The 22109-nt window shown below is 35.9% G+C and overlaps 1 protein-coding gene across 12 annotated transcripts in view; it reads left to right on the top strand.

Moving 5' to 3' along the window:
• Positions 1–22109, top strand: part of NBEA (neurobeachin) — a 509812-nt gene that overhangs the window by 90903 nt on the left and 396800 nt on the right. For all 12 annotated transcript variants that reach the window (XM_069808013.1, XM_069808012.1, XM_069808005.1 and 9 more), the window contains exons 2-5: positions 4930–5161; positions 11489–11589; positions 11842–11937; positions 14795–14916. In XM_069808013.1, the coding sequence (XP_069664114.1) occupies positions 4930–5161; positions 11489–11589; positions 11842–11937; positions 14795–14916 (551 nt within the window). The remainder of the gene's footprint in view (positions 1–4929; positions 5162–11488; positions 11590–11841; positions 11938–14794; positions 14917–22109) is intronic.

The raw sequence follows: 22109 nt of genomic DNA, 5'->3' as shown, positions 1-22109 counted from the left end.
AGGCTGAGGGGTGACCTCACTGCTCTCTGCAGCCTCCTGAGGGAGGGACGTGGAGAGGGAGGTGCTGAGCTCTTCTCCCTGGGATCCAGTGCCAGGATGCGTGGGAATGGTTCAAAGCTGCACTGGGGAAGGTTCAGACTGGACATTAGGACACATTTCTTTACCGAGGGGGTGGTCAGACACTGGCACAGGCTTCCTGGAGAGGTGGTCGATGCCCCAAGCCTGTCAGTGTTTAAGAGGCATTTGGACAATGCCCTTAATAACTTGCTTGAATTTTGGGTCAGCCCTGAAGCGGTCAGGCAGTTGGACTAGAGATGATCATTGTAGGTCCCCTCCAACTGTAGCTATTCTATTCTATTCTCTCTTCATTTCAACCCATTCTTCAGAACTTGATCTGAAGAATCCGATGCTGAAGAATTCCAGTTTTCACAAGTAAACAGTTTAATTGTAGATGTTCAGCAGAACATATTTTACTCCATTTCAAGAACTGATCTGAATATACTATCAGACATACATAGACAACTTCTCTATTTTGGGGGAGTATTTCACCTCTGTCCTAGACCAAAAGGGTGTAAAAGACAAGCCGAAGTTTTGCACAGAGCGGCAGCTTAGGAAGAAACACTTTTATTGCATAGCATAATGAACGGCAGAAGCTTACTGAGGAATGGCCACAGTGTTCAGAAAAATGGAGATTCAGTGTAGTGCAGCTGCTTTTGAGGACGGTGGTGTAGGTTAAGATAGGTTCATTGGAGCAATTTGCAAGGAGTGTCAATCTGTCATTGTAAACAACCTCAGTATAGGGAAGATAGCCTAATTTGCTTATAACTGTCAGTTCAGTACCTCTTCAGGAGGAGTTATGTTTGTTGGCTATATTCATCTGACTTGGAACCATGATCTGAACATTAGTTTGCTGCTTTCATATCTCACAGATGTGCTGTGAAAGATGCAGAATAGTTAAAAAGTGATACATGAGCTTGACAAAGTACAAGCAATAATTCAGGATACTTAATCACTGTGAAAGGGTGGTCTTTACTGAATATTAAATGTTCACTTGAAGAATGCAAAGTAAGACTGAGTGTTTGACATAAGAAAAAAGATTGTATTTGAGATCTATGATATGGAAAGAGCACTGATTTATGGTATGGTATACTGGCTCCTGAAAGGATTTCTATCTTAGTGTTCATATTGTACTCTAGCTGAAATTTGTCTTACTACAGAAGTCTTCTACGTGTTATATTAAAAATAAGTTACTTTATGACAGTATGATTTAACTTTTTTGTGTGTGGTATTGCATCCAGAATTGCACCCAAGTTATAAAGTTGCAAATTCATTATGAATTTTTACAGTTGCCTACTGACAGTTTTTAATGTGGCGTAGTTATTTAAAGTAGTACCCACAGGAACTCCAAGATCTCTTTTCTGGCTGATAATAGCAGTTTTGAGAGCTTGTCATTTTGTACATATGGGTAAAACTATAATAATGTGGTATTACTTTGCATTTACTAACTTTGAACTCTTATATGTTGTTGCCCCACCACTTGATATCAGAATAATCTTTGCAGCTCTCAGTAGTTGGTGGTTTTTAAATGCATTTAATGATTTTTGGATCTTCAGCAAACTTTGTCCTTTCCTTAGTATATGCACTTCTTACCAGCTTATTATCACTGTGGTTCTCCACTGATAACTTCCCTCTGTTGTGAAGACTGACTGGTTATTCCTCTTTACCTACTGTCTTTTTGCTTGGGAAATGCAGGTGCAGCAATGTTGGAGAATGCTTTTTTTTTTTTTTTTTTTTAGTGAATGTTCTTCTTCTTTTCTTGGCCGAAATATATTTTATTTTTCACATTTCAAAGCAGAGGTGGTTGCTTTGTATTACTTCTTGACCACAGTTTAACCATGGTCATTTATTTCTGTATACTCACTTCATTTTTGTTTAGATTTTCCTTGTTGTCTTAGACTTCTTTTTATCATGACTGTTAATATTTTTCATTTATGTTGATTTTTAGGATGACTACTTTAAAAAAGTAACCCTCCCCCTGCCTTCTTAAATTTTTGCCATCACTGGTAATTAGTTCATTACTTCATTTCCTTTATTGAGGAAGTTGATGTTAATGATAATTATGATCATTGTTAGTGGGTGAAATACAGTTAAACTGCAGTTAAAGGCAAATCAGGTACATTTTCATGTTTGCTTTGGTGAAATAAGCAGTCACTCTGATGGACTATAAATAGCTTGCTGTCAAATGGACAAGTAAAATAATTGTAGTACCTACTGGGTAGTTCATAGCGCCGTAGAAGATTCTCCAGAAAGCCAATTTTATTAGCATTCAGTGTATTTTTTGATGCAGATTCACTGTGATGTTTTATATATACACACACGGATTGTTTTTAATAATATTGAAAGATCCCATCACTTCAGACTCATACAGTGAGCTCTGTTTCAGTCTTTTAAGTGTTACGTGTTAGTATATTAATTTACATTAGCAAACAAATAGAGTGTGAATTATTTAGTCTATTTTGACCATTCTGTGTTGATTTACATTAGCAAGAATTTTACAGTGAAGAGCATTTGAGGAAAGGGGGATCAGTCTGTATTGAACCTCTGCATTCCAACTGAGGTATTACTAGTTTTTTCCTTGGTTTTAGTCCATCTGTTATCAAAAACAAATGGTGGAATTCATCTCACCTAAATTAGGTATCTGAAAGTTGTACATTGAAATATTATCATAGAATTGTTGAGGTTGGAATGGGTCTCTGGAGGTTCTCTGATCCAACTCCTGCACAAGTGGGGCCAACTAGAGCCAGTTGTCCAGGTCTACATCCAGAGGGCTTTTGGATGTATCCAAGGACGGAGACTCCACAAATGCGATTTCTCATCCTAGATTTTCTGTGTGGACAGAAACAGAAAGAAGTAGACACTTCCAGAAGCTGCTTCTTTTCATCCTAGGATAAGCATCTAAGAGAGTTTAATTGAATGTCTTCTACAGGTGCCTGTTTTACCTCTGAGTGTTTGTAACGTAATCTCAGAGGGGCTCATCCAGGTGGAGAGAGATCTGAAAAAAAAAAAAAACCAGCCCAGATCGCTGGTGAAATGTGCACCAGTTACTGCTGTTTTCAGAGATAGAAACTCCACCCGAGTTTCTTGAATAGTATGGTGGTTTCCTCTGTAAAACTATTTCATGATGCTAAAGAATGACCATAGAAATACTGTGCCCACAGTTTTGACAGTTTTATTGCTTGTCCTTGGTACACATTATGTGTTTACCAAATATGCAAATATGTGATGTGCAGTCACAAGTTCTAAATTAGGATAATAGTTTTATTTGAATGTAATTAAATGTCTCGGGAGAACTAAGGAGGTAGTCGGCTTATATATTTAGTATATTAGAAGCTTTTATGTTAGACATTATAAATTGGTTATTAGCAATTAATTGAGAGAGAAAAAGTAATTTGCAAGTGGATGAAAAGTAGGAATTAGGGTAGAAGCCAAAGCTAGTCCTTGCTTAGTTGTATTAATTCTGTCTGAAGTTGGGGGCTGAAAGATGACTTTGAATATTAAGATAAGTTTAACCACCAAAAAAAGTTTGCCTAGTATTTCAGCTTGCTTCTTGTTTGGAGTTTAATTTGAAGGCAATACCAACTGCTTTTAAATAGGCTATGAAATAGCCCTCTGTTAAAAGTGACTGTTGAAATTATACACTTACAAGAGATGAATTCTTTGAATATCTTTAATTTAAAACATATTATTGCAATTTTAATTATATAACTTTCTGAAACAAATAGAAAAGAATGTCTTAAAATTATTTTAGAATTAATTTATTCTGTTCTTTTGCCTTTCTGAATTAGGTAATATATTTGCAGTTATTGAAATTTAACACTGGTGCTTTCAAAATTCTTCAAGGTTACTAGGATAAAGTAGGATGCATGAGAGTCAGGCTTTGTTTCCTTCAAAAGTGAAAGATGTTTCTGCCATTAAAAGGGGATTGCTTTTTTTAAACTAAGTTTCATATTCAATTCAGTAAGGTGTTTTGAGTTCATCTTTTTTAAGTTATGCAAGTGACTGATTGAAATTGGTGAATTCCATTCCTTTTGCAAATTTTTGCTAATTTCTTCCTTCCCCCCCCTCTTAAAACGTGCCTGGTAGTTGTGCTATTTAACTGGAGCTCAGGACTTTGGATAGCATTTTGCAAGTACCTGGGTAGAGAGGAGTCAGGGAGTAATTTCATCAGTACTGCTGTTAAATCACTTTTCATCTGAGTGCTTGTTCCTCTCCCAGTGCTGTCTCTCACTTCCACCAGCAGTAGGTTTCCTTGGCCACATGATGAACTAATCTGTGATATAATTAAGCAAGTTTTCAATGTCTGCGTTGGTTCAGAGCAGATCACTGATTCTTTTTTGGAGCGTGACTGCACGACTGTTTGGGTAGTACAAGGGAAAGGGCAGTAGGGTCTTGCAAACTTGTAACTGAGGGCAAATGTTGGCTTCTATCAGGAGAAAACATAGCTGAGTTATTTTCAGTGTCTTTATGTTTCTGAGTAGGCAAATTTCTCTTCAGAGAAAGTCTCAACTGCTTTTGAGCTTTTCAGATTCTGGAGCTTCTGGGCGAGGCTACCATTTCAATTACAATTTCATTGTATAGGAAGGAATATTTCAAATATCTTCTGATTTTATTTAATGATAGTGTTGTATTCAGCACTATGACAAAATTGAAGGTAGTATTTTATGATATTAGGGTGTATATTTTGTACAAGCTGTGTTTTACATAGCATGATTATTAATTTGCTGTGTTACAGATCATAGCTGTGAGTTTCTCTATCAAAATAACCTCTCTTGCTGTGCAAAAAATATTCAGTGTTGGTCACAATGAAGGTATGAAAGACACTAAACTATGTATTTCACATTGTAATGCTGTTCTTGTTTTCTCTTGTAGCTGGTTGGCGGCGAATTTGATCTAGAGATGAACTTTATAATCCAGGATGCAGAGAGCATTACGTGCATGTCAGAGCTTTTGGAGCACTGTGATGTAACGTGCCAAGCAGAAATCTGGAGTATGTTCACAGCAATTCTCCGTAAAAGTGTCCGTAATTTACAGACTAGCACGGAAGTTGGTTTAATTGAGCAGGTACTGCTGAAGATGAGTACTGTGGACGACATGATTGCAGGTATAATTTGCCAACTGATAAAATAATTACTGCATTCTTGAACTGTCAACATTTTGTGATTATGGAAGGGTTTGGGATGTCTTGGTTTTTACTTAAAGTGGTATTTTTGTTAGTACTGCTATTGAGTCAGAAGTACTTTATCAGTTTCAGAAAAATGACAAATATATATTAGTTTAAAATAGATGTAGATACATTGTTTAAAATAACTGGCTGTTAATTCATCTGAGAAGATAATGTTATCTTAGTGATTAAAAAAAAGCAGTTTTGAACATAATTAAGAACAGTACATGTTAGACTTCTTAACAGTCAAGGTAATATTTTTGTTTTTAAGTGCATTGATCATTTTGAATTATTCAGATGTTAGAATTGTTATTGTGATCCACTTTAAACATAACCTACATCTGACAGCATATCAGAAATTATTCATAGCTTTGAATGCTGCACATTTGGATTATTTTAAACAGTCATTTCATATTGTGTGGCTGTGCTCCCTATAATATCTCTTCAGTTTTTATACTTGTGGTTTCTAACATCCTGTGATTTTTTACAGCTTTAAAAAAAGAGCATACTTTGTTTGCTTACTGAAAATAAGTGATGAAGTTGTTGCACAGCTAAGGTTTTCAGAATACTTTTGAAGGAGTTTATGCTATTCCATATTACGTCCTCTCAGCAGTAGGGTACAGATTGTAATCCTGAATTACTTGGTTAGAGGCGCAGGTTTGGATGTCACATTTAAATATGGCAGTTGAGAGCGACATATGATTAGTATTTATCTACTACTTATTTTTCTTGGGGAGAAACTTAAGCCAATCAGTTTCTTTCAACTCAGTGTGAAAGTAGTTCTTAATTGTGACAGAGTTTGGGACTGATTGTAGGATACTTAAATTGTGAGGCATTTTTGAAAGATTGAAGAGGTTCATCTTCCATAATTCTAAGATTTTAGTTGATTCTGATTCCTGACACATACGTAGGCTTTGTGGAACAGTAAACCAGCAAGGATTTCAGACCAGAAACAATAGGAAGGTAACAGCAGCATGAAAACTGGATTATTCAGGAATGGTTTTGTTCTTGGCTTTTTTTCAGTATAAAGGTGTCTGTAATGTTAAGTATTTGAAAAAGCTACATTCTGTATTTCAAAGCAAGTCTTACCGAACACCTTATTGATTAGAAATGTGTGTGTTACGCTAAATAATGCACTGCGAGATCCAGACTGAAGTATAACAGATCAATAGATTCACAAACCAATGGTTTTCACCAAGTTGAATGTTTTGTTTTGCAGGACTTGTAAATATGTCAGAATGGTATAAGGGTGAAGATATTGTTTTATTCCACATTAAATGTAAGACATTAGTTGATGAAAACAAACATTTCTATCTTGAAGTTTTTCAGGGTTTCACTCACAGAAATAATGTGCTTACATCAGTAATCACACCAATAAAATTTGCCCAATTTGAGCTCCCCTAAATCGTACTTCTGTATGTGGCATATATAATTGTAATGATGTCCCCATTACGGAAAAATTAAAAAAAATGCTTAGCTAATTGTAGAAGTCAGAAATCAAGAGTATAGGATCTGACTTCCAGGAGCATTTGGGAACTGAAATATCACTCTGAATTTACAACTATTAATATAAGCCAGGGTAGTACATTAATAAAGAAATTAATGGAGCCTCCACCCCTTTAATCTTTTTTTGAGAGTGGTCACACTTCAGAAAGAGACCTTCTGCAGAAAAAACATCAGTAAGCTTGCTCTTCTGTATACTTATATGGACGAAGAGAGCACATATTTAATTTAAAATCAAAACTGAAAATTGGAATTCTGATGGCATTTTAGCTCTGCAATGTGTGTCAAATTATCTGAATAGCCTGCTATATATTATGAGGAGGGATTTAACAGAATCAGGCTTTGTAGGGTCTTTCTCTGATAATGGTAAATAGATGAGAATGTGGGGGTTTTGAGAATTTTTCTGACAAAGACACAGAAGCAACTAAATCTGTCATTTTGCTTTTATGTCTTGATTTCTACAAGCACCTCACCACCCTTTTATAAATGGCATCAATGTTGGTAATAAGTCAGAAGTAATAAATATGGTCATGTAATAATAACTAGCTTAGCGGTAGGCACCTGATGACAAAATGAGTGACAACTAATGCAGTATCTGTGTTCCCTAATCTGTTATGCAGATGTTGAGGTCATAATTGACGCCAAATGACTGTAGAACTGCTTTGCCCCAAAGACTTCTATGAACTTTCCAAACCCAGAGAATAAAGTAAGAAATTTTGTGGCAAAATGATTTTTAACATTCAGGGAGGATGCTTTGAACAAGAGCTGTGTTAGTGCTTACTCCGAGGAAGTTAGTACCACTTTCTTCCCAAAACAGTTGCTAAGACTCTGTCAGCCCAGTGTTTTGCAAATGGCTTTTATCATCTGTAAGGGGTGCAGGTTTTCTGTTTTTTATTTGGTTTTGGGGGGAGTTGTTTGTTTATTTTTAGGTCATATCACTTGTTCCTTTGTGAAATGCTGTGATTAGACCTAGATAAGGTTTAAATAGACAAGACAGGCATAATCTCTGTTTTATGTTCTGACAGCACGCTTTCAGGACCAGTCTTAAGTCTGAAGCCACTCTTCTCTGGTTTTATGAAAGTAAGACAACAATAAACATGTACCCAATCTTTTGCAGTGAGAAGAACTTGTCTGTCTAGATGAAGACTATCAGATTCATGAGGCTTCTCAGCATTTTAAATATCTCACTTCTTGAGATTTTGCAGATTCTGTGGTCAAGAATAAAAGCTTAATCACCTCTGAAAGTCTCAGTTGCAAACCAAATGGGATCATTGGCACTTGTATTCCAGTTTGCTTTCCAGAAGCATCACGTATCAGAAGTCATCTTTGCACTCTGATAATCTGCTATACTAAGATAGGGGATGATCAGCCATTTTATCAATGGTTAAGGGGAAAAGTTTACTAAAATATTTGCATAGGTGATGGGCACTTTTTTTTTTTTAACAGCTGCCAAGGATCTTCCTTGAGGGATTCACTTTTTGCAGTTTTCTGTTTCCAGGTGATGAGTAGTAAAGCAGATCATCTGCTCTGAGAGACTGGGATAGTGTGTCTGTAGTAACTTCAGAGTCTGAATGGTGGACGAGAAAGTAGCCTGAACTCATACACAGTGGATATGTCTCCCTTGAGCCCCATTTTATTTCCCGCAGTTCTGTTGTGATGCTGTAGGTAATTGTTCTAAAATTGCTGGAACTGAATTCTTAAGCACTGAAACAGTTCCTAAGCAAAGATGTTAGGTTTGGAGTACTCTATCATTAAGGGGCTGTTAACAAGCATTTCTTTCAACTGGTTCCATAAGAAACACTGCAAAATTATCACATTCTCTATTGCCAACATGTAGAAATTAATTTACGTCACCAACAGAGTTAAAATTCAGAATTTCATGGCTGTCTGTTATTAAAAGGTTAAGGAGGCATGAGGGTAGTTTTCCTGAAGTTGTGTTGCCAATGCTGTTTAATATGTCTTCTAAAGTTAATGCCATACCATTCATTTTGATATATGCTCATTGTTACTTGAAAGACAGGCAGGCTCTTTTACCATTGTATTTTCATATTAAATGACTGGATTAAGCATTCCTTCAAGGTTTCTGGTTAATTTATAGATCATATATAAACCACTTAGTATGAAAGTAGTCAGAAGGTGCCATTAACAGAAATAAAATCTGTTGGATTCAGTGCATTTTAGAAAAGCCTTAAAAATGAGAAACAGCGCCTGTTTTCTCCTTTTGGACTTAATATTATTTTACACAATCTTGCTTCTGAAATGAGATCATAGATACCAGTTATATATGTGATCTTACTTAATATAAAAAAAATGAAGTAAACATTAAATCCAATTGTAGTAGGTTTTGTGACCTTTGTCCGTTTATAGATGAGTGGATTATTAGGATGTGGACTGACTCTTTTGCATGAGATTTCTAATAAGAATGAATAAAGTTATGTAATAGAGTACAGTTCTTTTTAAGTATTGTCATACTGAAACAAGAAACAAATCTTCTTTAGAGGTGGTTACAGCAATATTTTAAAGTAGCATTAAGTGCTTTGACTTCCACAGATGTTCTTTGCTTTATCTTTGTTACCTACCGGGCTTCAATCTTTCAGCTCTTTGTTTTACCCAGAGTTATGTTGTTAGGGAGCTTACATTTATTTCTCTCCATCAATGTTTTATTCATTATTTAAAATTATGTACTTCTACACATCTAAACATCTTCAGTAGAAAAAAGAAATTTTCTGTGCCATAAGGTATTGCAGGGCTATAACAATGAAACAAAGCAGCACATGTTTAGTAATTTTAAAAATATGTCAATCATTTCTGTGTTTGACTGTATTAATTTACATTTTTGTCATCTATGTTAGAAGATTTTTTTTTAATGATGTTCTGTTTTTCACCAAACAGCTTTGCTTCTACACACTTTTTCTCTGTAAAGGAAGCAAAATTTGAAGTAGCTTGATCTAAAAAGCAAACTAAGACTACAAAACAAGAATTGGGAAATACTCAGCCAAAGATTGGTATTCACTAGTGCTGATTTCCCTTTCTGAGTTTTCAGTGTGTTACTGTTCTCAATTTTTCATCACATACAATATGTGCGATCACTGCCAGCTTCACACAGCAGGTTGGAGACACTACAGTGAAGGGGGCAGATGCTTGGAGGTACTAGAGGAGGAGCTGGGTCATAGAATTCACCATCGTAAAAGACAAGGGGGTTTAGTTGTCTTAGCTTTATTTTGCTTTCCCTTAGGAAATTCTGTCACAAGTACAATGTGGCACTAATTTTAAAGGAAAGATTAAATAAACTCTTCCTTTAAAGAAAGGGGGGGGAAAAAGTCTATACTTGAACATTAGGAATATATTCAGATCTTATGGTGAAAATGTCTGCAAGTTACAGTGTTTTTCTTTTGCCCTTCCTGACATGCAGTTTCACTCACTGAACAGCTTACTATGTCTCCTGTAAATTAAATATTTCATTCTTCACACATGCCTTTTGCTTTCTGAGGACCAGAGGTTGGCTTCATAGTAGAACAAGTTAAATAGGTATTGATGGTTTTACTCAAAAATATATACATAGGGATTTGCAGAGAGAAAATTTGTTTTAAAACAAAATACCGATGCAGAATGTCCTGAAAAGGATGGATGCTTTTTAAGACTACTCTTTGTCAGCAGCTGTAAGAGTCATCCTTTCACTAATGAACAAGGAGAACATGTAGTCCTGCAAATAAGATATAAGCTTATTCTTGTCTTCTGCAAGTTTTATGGGGGGAATCTTCTGATTGTTGAGCAGATTGAAAAAAGCTTGTTAATGCTGATTCTATTGTGTTATAGCTTTTTTGTTTTGGAAACTCTGTACTTCACTGCTTTATCTCTGAATTAAATTTCTTATGCCACATCTGTGAAGATAAGCAAATTGTTTTTCCTTCTGCTAGAGGAAGTAGTAATTCTTAGTAGTGCATTTTATTCCGGAAGAAAGTGTGGAGTATAAGGCAAGGTCCAGCATCCCACAAGCTAACAAATTTTTAAAATGAAATTCTGTGTTTTAAAATAAAGATCCAAGCACTAGCTGTAATTTTAAACCTGATATTCTCTGAAAGGCATGCTATGTAATGCTATTACTTTAAAAGTTTATGGGTTTTGAGATGTTTTAATGAAAGTTGTATTACATAAATTCATTACTAATTTTGATCACTTCTTTTTATTGTGGTCTTTTATTGTTTTCTCACTATGATTTTTTAAGGGTTTTTTTGTGTGGTTTTTTTGGTGTCCCGTCCTCCCCGTCCCTCCCTCCCCCCTTCATTCTGGTAAAAATTGGAAGCATTATCACTGTAGCAAAACTGTGGGAACCATACAAATCCTCAGTATAAGGCGCTGTGCTTAAGTTCAAGAATAATGTCAAGCATCATTTAGGTCATAAATTTTTGAAAAATACTAACTTCAGAGGAATGAAGAAACCCTTATCCCAAAAGCATGTAACAGAAAGGGGCAAGCAAGAAGTTCATAATGTAAGATGAATGTTGTGAAATGGGAAGAACTCTTCATAAATTTAATAGATACTTTGTTCAAAGTGTGACACAAAATCTAAAACTGCATATGTAAATTTATTTCTAAAATAAGTAAAATGGTGAGAATATGAAATCCTTTGTAAAATATTTAAGGCAACTAAGTTTGATTTTTAGAATTTGTGAATACACTTACTTTTAAAGGTATTAACTTTTTCAGCTTTTTTGTCCAAACAATGAAATACAGAGTTCAGAATAACTTTATTTTCCTTTGAAGATCTTCTAGTTGATATGTTGGGGGTTCTTGCCAGCTACAGCATCACTGTCAAAGAGTTGAAGCTTTTGTTCAGCATGCTTCGAGGCGAAAATGGAATCTGGGTAAGCTGTGATCAGATAAAGCATTAAGTGTCATTCCATTAGAGCCTGAAGTTAACATAAATTGTCTCCTGGGACATATAAACTTGATTATTTTTTTTTTCATGTTGATTGAACATATGTTTATGAAGTATTTTTGCTAACTACTTTAGAGTTAATTTGCTGTGTTGTTTGAAAACCGTCCAGTTTCCATTGTAGCCTAGAGAGTACAAAAATGGTTGTATTGACTTTTGTGCAATTTTCTTGTGTTCACAGCCAAGACATGCGGTTAAACTATTATCAGTCCTTAATCAGATGCCACAGAGACATGGGCCTGATACCTTTTTCAACTTCCCAGGCTGTAGTGCTGCAGTAAGTTTTCAACCAAAATACTACAACTTGAGGAACAAATCAATTGCTCCTCATTTGCATTTCCTTTCATTTGGTTTCAGAAATTCTTGAAAAGGAAACGAGAGGGGATATACATGCTGAGTACAGTAGACCTTGCCTTCCATAGGTTTGCAAGGTAGTTGTAGTGTTGAGCAGTTGCACTTGTGAGGATGGAATGTCAAATAGCAGGTTTTTGTGGGGGGAAGTTATCATAAAAGTGAAACCTGAAAATTCTGAAGAACAGTGTTATTTTATTTGAAAAAAGTAATTGATATTATATAAAGCAGAAGCTTGAGGAAAATATAGGGATGAGCTTGTCCATGTCATCGGAGTTTACAGTGACAGCTTAGTCATAGATTTTATTATATTGTTTTCTTTTTGTCTGAGCTCCATCAGCTGTTTCCTTTCCCTCAAGGCAGTGATATAAATGCAGTCTTCTTTTGGCTTTACTTTTTGAGATAACTCACGGTGATGAAATTGTATTCCTTTCTAAACCTTCTCAAATAATTATTCTCTCTTTCATTCACTGCATGTACGTTCAGAAAAACCTACAAATAAATTTGAATATTGTATACAGGTTTATAAATATGATTATTAAGGCAGTAAATACAAATGCTTAAAAATGAGAAAGCCAGAGTTGAGATTCACTTTGCCATTCTGGTATGGAATAATATATGCTCATGGTAGAACTTGGAATCTTTTAAGGGGAAGTAATCCTGAGATCCCTGTCTTTTTATGCCAGTGCATGAAGGGTGGTAGGAGCTTCTCTGGGGCTGTTCTACTTGTGTTTCCTCAATAGCACTGGTAGTTTTCTTCAGGCATAAACCACCACCTCCTGTTCTTTGTGAATTCAGCTGTTGATGTGGCAGATTGCATCAGGGAAATAAACTGGCTGAAAATCACTGTTTTTCACCTGGGTTATTTTTGGCTAGATCACTTCCTTGATCTTGTTTGATATTCAGCTGCACAAACAGATGTGTCAGCAAAATGCACAGGGCAGATTGTGTAAGGAATTAATTACTGAGTTTTGAAAGAGAGAGTTTCATTTGCTATTGCTAAATTAAAACCACAGTTAACCTCTCCTAAAAGTACATACAGCAGCAAGACAGCTGTTGCAGAATATGAATGTCTGCAACAACACAGACTCCTTTCACATTTCTGGGCTTCAGAGGGAAACCCTGATGAAATGTCTCTCTTAAATTTAATTTTGTATCAAAGCTTCAAAAAAAGTTTTGCAGGGGAAGAATTTCAAATATTCCTCCCTGTCCAAAGAGGTGCATTGATTATAGTAGCATAAAGTTTCTTGATTGAAATGCACAATAGAAGTTTCTCTTGCCTTGGTTAGGATCTTGTTTCACATACTGCTCATTACTGATTGTGCGTATGCAAATATGAGTTTCAATTTTACATTTCTTGAGTAGAGCATGTTGGATTACACTGTGTGGTTCTAGAGAGGAGTCATCCTCTGAAGCGGGTCAAGGGCGATTACTTATAAAATGACCCCAAACCCAAAGCACTTCATTAGAAGAAAGAGACTGGATAGGACCTAGTTTACTAGCACTGAGTTCACGTTTTCAGGTGTGATGCGCAGTGATGACATCAGACAGAGAAACAGCATAATGATTACTTGGCATGACAAATATCAGATTGGCCCTCTTTAAAGTAGGGTGCATGCTCCTTCTATAACCAAGACTTCAGTGGCAATATGAGAGAGCCAAGAGTCTACTGGACCAGTCGGCTGATCTGCTGGTGGGAGCTGCTTCACTATCCCAACAGAAGGGCCCTTCCCAGTACTGCGTTACATCTCTGCCAGCCTGTATAAGTAGCACCTTAGTCACTCTGTTGTGGTGGCAGTACTATTCCCGGGTGTTGTTCCCGTTTGCCATCAAGCAGCTCTTTTCCTGTTTACAAACATTTAATTTCTTAAATTTTAAAAATCTTAAAATTTTAAATTTTAAAATTATTTTCTTAATTTTTTAAATTACTACTTTTAATTTTTTAAAATTTAAACTTTTAAAATTAAATTTTTATAATTTAAAATGTTGCGTATAGTTTCCATACCGAGGGGAAGAAACATTTTATCTTTTAGTTGTATCATAGAAAACACTGACTTTGTAAGTGACCTCTGAAGTTCTTCTGGGCTGATTTCCTCCCTAAAGAGTGCCTAACTTCAAAGTTAGATCAGGTAATCAGGGCCTTGTCCAGGGATAAAGAGTTCTCTGAAACCTCTTCATCAGTCAGCCCATAAAAATAAAATACTGAAAAATCAAATTTGTTCCCAGGCCATCCCTTACTATTAATGTACTTAACTGAGAATGGGGGTAAAATTTTCAGTCTCTTACCCTACTAAGTGTTCAGAGGAGAAAAACCTGATAGTGCTCTTCAACCGCAGAGAACAACTTTTTTTATACTGTAGTTTTCACAGTGAATCTCTATTGTATACTATCTGTTGAGATTATTTGATCTTAATGTTTAAGTCTGCTGATGAGATGAATACTTACTGAAAGCTGAATTTGTAGTTTAATTTCTGCAGAAGTAATTTTTCTATTATTTTCTCTTAATAATGCCCATTCACAAATTTAATTGCATGTCCTCTATTGGTAGAGTTTATGTAGTTAAAAATTAAAGTATTTTAAAATAGATGGAAAATAAATGAGTTTTATTCAAAAGCACCGTTTGAAGGGGAAGGGGCAGTTATAGTCATCTTTAATATTTGAAAGTCAAAGCAGATCTGCGGATCTGGAATGCCAGGATTTTAGAAAGGCATTACCTTTAACAATACTTCTCAAAAAATTAATTTTTTTACTTACTGTTTCCACTTTTTTTTTTTCCCTTCCAGGCAATTGCATTGCCTCCTATTGCTAAGTGGCCTTATCAAAATGGGTTTACTCTTAACACCTGGTTTCGTATGGATCCGCTAAACAATATCAATGTAGATAAGGATAAACCCTATCTCTACTGGTAAGTAACTTACAACGCTGCAGTTATGGTTTGTTTTGGCTTCCTAATAACAGTTAATCTTTCTCGTTGTTTCTAGTTTCTGCCATGCTTCCCCCCCCCAAATAGCTGCAGATTTTAATGGCTGCTTACTGTATACAAACTCTTGCAAAGTCATCTGTCCTTTTTGCTTTGCAATTTATACATTCACGGATGCAAGACGTGTGCCTCGTAGGTAAACCATAAAATCTAGTGTGGTGGTTTGTTCAGGAATTTTAAAAGATATGATTTCTTAGAGCTGTAAACTGAGAATGTTGTCATATTTCCTGTTTAAGCTTCTTGGCTGATGTCAGTACTACAAACCAAATCTGTTAGAGCGCAGTCTGCACGTTAGCTAAAGATAATAGAAAGTAGATCTGTGAATACAAAAATGGCTCACCGATCACCTGTTCCCAAAAATGGAAGCTATATTTCATAGTACATTAATTGCGGGAGAGATAATTTTAGTTTACTCTAGGTTTGTTGTTGTGATAAAAATAGAAATAATCATTACATCCTTAATAAAGCCCTCTGGTATTTAGAAATTATGCTATAATAGTAAAAATGTTTATTCTATTGGTCAATCATGAAAAAAGTTTTTTCACTTCAGAAATTAATTACATATCTGATCAAGTATGGTTGTCTTAGTTGAAGAAAAAAAGGAATGAGGAAAATAAGGAACCTTCTGTTGTGTCAGAACATGCTGGTAATTTCTTTAGCACTTCTTCATTCTTTATGTATTTGCTATTTAGTACGCTTACCTGTTCTCATATTTTTAAAAACTGTATATCAGCTGTGCAGACAGCTTGGACATAAGCAAGATCTATCAAGTTTTAGCAACTCAGGAAAACAGGAGTAGCACAAGGAGGGAAGTAACCAAAAGTAATGTTTCCCACTTTGTAGCGATTCCAGGTAGTCTAAAGAGCAGAAGGTTTTAGTATCAGCTGAGGAGAGGACCAGCAAATGTGGTCTCAGGAAGGTACTTGTACTACAGTACATAAAAATCTTACTGTGTGTTTACTTGGAAAATGAAAATAATTCATATTTTTTCTGGAACAAATATCTGATTAAAAATAATTTAGGTTTATTCTGAAGAAAAAAAATAATACATTTTTCTCTAAATTACCATCTGGGATAATGCTTTTCCATGTGTCCATTTTCTGCTAAGTGCTATAGTTATTTTACTATGGAGATTTTTTCAAGCTGTTGGGTATAGCTATTTTTATTAGTATGATCTATATTTTATTTATTTTTTTCAGTCTGTCAAGGACAATAACAAATGCAATTATAGGATTGAACATGCATACAGGAATTTAACATGATCATTTCTTTCTCAGCCAGAATTTATGTTTCAGAATTGACAACTTTAGGTGGTGTATTTGATTTGAGAATTTGTTATTGCCTCAGAACAGGAAAAGCATACTCCAAAGTTGCAGAGCCTATGATGTATGCTGCTTTTCTTATGGTTAATAGTGTAGAAAGACCTTTAGCCTGAATGATGAATATGATTCCTTCTGATTCCAATATAATACAGAAGCAGCAATGACTTTAGGTTAGAATAACTTCAGATGTTTGATTATTTATTTTTTTATATGTGTTTTTTGCTGTGAGGTAGTTCTGATGTTTATTATGATGTGATTACAATTCTTACTGAATTCTAAGATTTTTGAGCATGCTTTTTAACGTTTTTTTTTTTGCACTGAAATAGTTTAAAATTCTCCGTGTTAAGCTTTCCTGGATATTTATGGATACTTCATATTTGTCCGTGTCAGAGGGAATTTAATTCTGGTTCCATTTTTAAGTATATTGATTTAGACCTTTCCTCTGGCCTATATTCACTTTGCTACAAAGAAGTGGTATAGCTTAGAATAATTAGAATAACTGCCTTGTATACTCAGATATCTGTCTTTAATAAACAGATTTTTCCTTGATTAGAGTGGTTGGTTTTGAACATGTGAATGAATAAACCCCACAAAGCTGTCCTTCCAGTTATCAAAGAAACCTGAATTTCTTCCTTCAAAAGAATTCTAGGTCTCACCTTAACATTATACTCTGAAGAATATATTTTTTTATTAACATACTTCTTATTAGGTACAACCATAACATTTCCATGTTTGCTTAAAAAATGTCTACTGACAGTATGATTTGCCTATAATAAGTAACTTAATACGACATCTGTTTATTAGATTGATTAGCATAAAGAGTCTAGCAGAGTAAGAAAGTATTTTTTTTTCTGAGTTTATCTTTCCCCATGGTTGATGTGTGCTTTTCTTTGTTTTTATGTTTTTTCTGTTTTCATAACCCAGGACATGCCAAAATAATCTCTTTTCCAAGCTGCAGCAACAGAATATAAACCTGGAAAGTATAGCCCCAAAACATATGGAGTTTCTACTCTCTTATTGTAGTGCATAAAGGATAACCTCTCTAGTAAGCATAGGTATTTTGCTGCACACACAGACTCTTGAGTAATCTTTGGGCATATCCGTGCTGAATGAATGATGACATATCTCACACACACACACACACGCACTTGCAAGCGCAAATCTTTAATTATAGTTCAGTGTCTCACTTTCTTATGTTACCGCTTGTTACGGAATGTATGTAAAAGGAAAGTATTTATCAAGAGTGGGAAATAAAACTTCTGTGACTAACAAGGTGGAACTTTGTAAGTGCTTCATATGAGCTGCAGAAAGAAGTCAGTTTCACAGAAATCAATTGCCAAAATTGAGGCTGTGTAAATATAAATACACATAAGAGAAACTGAATATGCCAAACTCAGAAGGAAATTAGGAACAATGCAAATACTTGTCATTTTTATATAGTGTCTTAAACCAAGCCATAATTAATAATTAAAAACAAGAAAAATATTCCAACTAAATCATCCATGTAAACTTCTTTACGCAAATTTTAGACTTTGCTACGTGGAAGGTCGAGTCACACGGAACCACCACCAAGAGAAAGATACCAAAGCAAAGATTTATTTTCTTCCAATGTGCTTTTTCGGCATGTAATATCTTTCTGTTGAACTAGGTGAAAAATGTGGCATATACATTAACTCTTTCTTCGTAGTTTCTTCTTAAAAGTCATCTGTCTTTTAAACAATCTTTATTTTGAAAGCAATAACTTAGTAGCATGCACAACTTCAAAGAGGACTCTGATTTGAAAGAGAGGTGCTGAAAGAAACGTCAGCTAGAACAGGTTCCGCAGGACCTTCTCCAGTCAGGTTTTTTAATATCTTCACAAACGGAGACATTGCATCCTCATCAGGAGACCTGTACCAGTCTTTGACCACCCTCACAATGAAAAAGTTTATCGGTTTCAGTTTGAGTCCGTTGCGTCTTGTCCTTTCAGCAGGTATCACTGAGATGTCTCGGGCTCAGTCTTCTTTACTCCCCACCCGTCGGGTAATTATACTTGTTTTCTCTTCTCCAGGTTTAACAGTCCCATATCTCAGCCTCTTCTCATGTGTCAGAGGCTTTGATTGTTTGGTCCTTTTCCAACTCAGTCTGGTATGTCCATGTCTTCCTTGTGCAGCCCAGAACTGGACGCCGTACTCCAGATGTGGTCTCTGCAGTGTTGAGGGCAGGGGAAGGGTCCCCTCCCTCAACCTGCTGGTGATGCTTTTCCTAACACAGCTCCGGGTACCGCTGGCTGCCTTTGCCATGAGGCTGAATTACTGGCCCATGGTCAACTTACTGGCCACCCGCACCACCAGGTCCCTTTCTGCAAAGCTGATTTCCAGCTGGTCGGTACCCAGCATATACTGGTGCTTGGGGCAGATCCTCCTCAGGGGCAGGACTTTGCACTTGCCTTTGTTGATCTTCGTGAGATTCTTGTTGGCCCGTTTCTCCAACCTGCTGAATGACTGCACACTTTTCTGGTATATCAGCTACTCCTTCCAATTTTGTGTCATCTGTAAGCTTGCTGAAGGTGCACTCTGTCTCACCATTCAGGTTATTAATGAAGGAGCTGAACAAGATTTGTCCCAGTATTGACCCCTGGGGTACTCCAATAGTAACTGGCCTCCAACTGGACTCATACCACTGATGACAATGCTTTTAGCCCAGCAGTTCAGTTAGTTTTCAGACCACCTCACCATCCATTTGTGTATTCTTCGTTAGTTTGTCTTTAAGGTTATTACGGTGTTGAAAGGTCTTGCTAGAAAGTCAGGATAAACATCCACAGCTTTTCATCTGCATCCTCCGAGCCAGTGGTCTCATTGTAGAAGGCTATCGGTTTGATTGAAGATGATTTCCAATTTGTAAATCCGTGCTGGCTATTCCCAATCATCATCTTAGGTGTCATCCAGGCTTTAAATGAGCGCAGAAAGAAGTGACCAGAGGCCTTTCTGGTGAGAGAGAGAGCCATTACATCAGCTTGACCATGATGTGAAAACTGATGCTTAAAAATGGAGAAGGGAAGCAAAGAAATGCTTTCATATTTGCCAGATGTGAGGGAAAACTGCTACTGTTCTGTAATTAGCTAAATGCTAAGTGCTGCTTCAACAAATGTAAGCCAATTTGTTCGTTGGGTTTTTTTAAATAATTTTAATTATCTCTGAGGATGATGTTGAGCAGCTGCTAAGTGACCGTCTACTAATACTTTTCTATTGGACCATATTGTAGCTTTCTTACCAATTACAAAATGAGTGTGACAATCCTGGAAGAAAATTAGAAGTCTTTGACATTTGCATGGATTATAAATAACAATAAGGAGAAAGTTTTGTTGCAGAACAGTCAGGTTCAAATGGTAAGATTCAGAATTCTATAGCACAAATTTTAGTATAAGCAAACCAAATCATGTGCCTAGCAGTGAATAATGGGTGCCATGCTTATGGAATTAGTAGTTACATGTTAGAAAGCAGTAATTACAGAAGGATGTTAAGGGTTATTGTAGGTAACCAACTGACCATAAACTGCTTTTTCATTGCTCTAGCTGGAAGAGCTAATGTGTTCTTTTCAAGGATAGTCTGAACAGAGAAGAGAGTTAAAAGTGATGTGATCACTTCCTGAAATCTTGGCAAAAGCATTACTGGAATGCCATTTACAGTTAAGGATTGCTACTTTTTCTAAGAGACTGTGGATAAAATCGGTACTGTTCAGAGAACACTCTAGAGTGAACTGTGCGCTGGAAAACACATTTTATAATGAAACCTTCCAAGAAAAAAAATAAAAAGTGATTAAATAAGGATGCTCTTGACTTCATGCAAAATCTGACTTTGATGGATTGTTTTATCTGAGTTCCAGTGGGTAGACAACGAAATAGGAGACTCCAAACTTTTAGACACACAGTACTGTGGTCACTTTAACTATCACAGTTATAATAAGACACGGTATAATAATAATAATCACAGTTTAATAGATCATTGGAAAAGTTGCCTCAAAAATGAGATTTAGATTCTTTGTCATAAAGAAAGTATAAATTTAGGAATTTAGGGCTAACCTTAACTGCAGTCAACTGGGAGGTCTCCATCTTCTAAATCTCTATACTTGTTTCTGCTAAAAAAGGAGATAGGGTGACAGTACTTCTAAGTAAAGCCTGGGATTAGATAAAATCAATCCAGCTATAAGATTGGGGTTTTGGTGGGGGTTTTTTGTGTTTTGTTTTGGGTTTTTTTTAAGAGATGCTTTCTTTCAAATTGTGTATTGGGCTCTGTAAAAGAATTAGAGGGTGAACTGAGGCTCGATTGTCGTAATAGTTGGTTATGTCCTTAAAACATCCAAGTGCTTCCACAACCATTTAATGGAAGAATGGCTAAAAATTCTGAAAGAGCATTCTAAATTTTATTTTTACTGATGTGTAGGGACAAGAAAAAAAACCAACCCCCATCCCCCCCCCCAAAAAAGCCACAAAGCAAGCCGTGTAGACTTTTCAGTCCTTCTCTGGAGCTAATAATAATAGAGATAATGCAGAACAGATGCAAAAGTACATAATGGAATTCCAAAGTTAGTAGAAAAGGGAACTTCTTTTTTTTCTTCAGGCAAGAATGAATTAATATTTTCTCAATCTCAGTACTATGATCATATGTTAAATTGCTCATAAAATCCTAAGCTCAAGAAAGTGGAATCACTAAACAGTTTCACCAGTGGATGGAAGAACGCTTACCTGTTATTGAAGTATAATAACATCCAGTAGCTGCTTTGAGAAACTTGCTGAAATGAAACATAACTATAAGGGGTATATGAACGATATGTAGTAAAATTGTATACCAGCTGCTATGGGAGGTAGTTAAAGGCTCGTAAAACCATATGGGTGTTGACAGCACTGCTCGTGTTGTCTCTGTGCATTTCATTTTTTGGATGTGGCAAGTTCTGCATGTGTAGGTAATTGGTAAGAGAATTTCTGTGCAGTATCCTAGAGACCAGTCCTAGCATACTTTACCTTTGGCAAGAAATAAAATGTGAGGATTAACATAATCTGTATATTATAATGTTGAGGTAAACAGAGAACATATTTGAGCTCTCAGTTTCTCAACTACTGTTGTATTAGAATGGTAATTCGTTTGGGCAGAAAAAAGTAAAATATTGGCTAAGCTTCATGGTCAGAAAATCATTTGTTCTATTCCAAGGTGAAGAGAAGAGTCCTGCTAAGAAATGAGCTATTTTTTCATCATTTCATTGCTTTCTTGTCTTCATATGCTGAACTCCAGGAAGTTACACATGTAAGGGCAATTCAGTGATTAAAATTTCAGGAACAGCCTGGTTTGACCATAATGATGGCAAAATCAGCCCAGTAACTGGGGGGGGGGGGGGGGTGGGGGGGGTGGGGGTAGGAAAAATTTTAAAGGTGTAGGCATTTCTTCAAGAACCATTTTTTTTTTTTTTTTTTACAGAGTGTTCTCAGTGTATACCAAATGCTTACTAGCTCCTGTTCAAAGTGGTAGGATGCATTTTACACAATTTTAATAATGTTTTATCAGGTAAAAACATGATGGTATTTACAATGATTGGCTGCTGGTAATTTAAAAAAAAATATTTGACATCTCTAATCAAATAATAGTACACCATATGTCAGAACATAGTGAATCTGTGTATTTTTTTCAATATCCTTCAGAATAGGATTCTGTTAGCCAAAACCATTTTAGCTCGTAGAGATGACATGTTGCTGAGAAACAAATTTGGCATTGTGAGAGATGCAACTACCTGCCGCAAATTTCTTTGAATGGCATAAAGCCCCAA

The sequence above is a fragment of the Haliaeetus albicilla genome, chromosome 20 (genome assembly GCF_947461875.1).
Source record: "Haliaeetus albicilla chromosome 20, bHalAlb1.1, whole genome shotgun sequence".
Classification (NCBI taxonomy): domain Eukaryota; kingdom Metazoa; phylum Chordata; class Aves; order Accipitriformes; family Accipitridae; genus Haliaeetus; species Haliaeetus albicilla.
The sequence above is the reverse complement of the archived record's forward strand: the minus strand, read 5'-3'. Positions and strand labels throughout refer to the sequence as shown.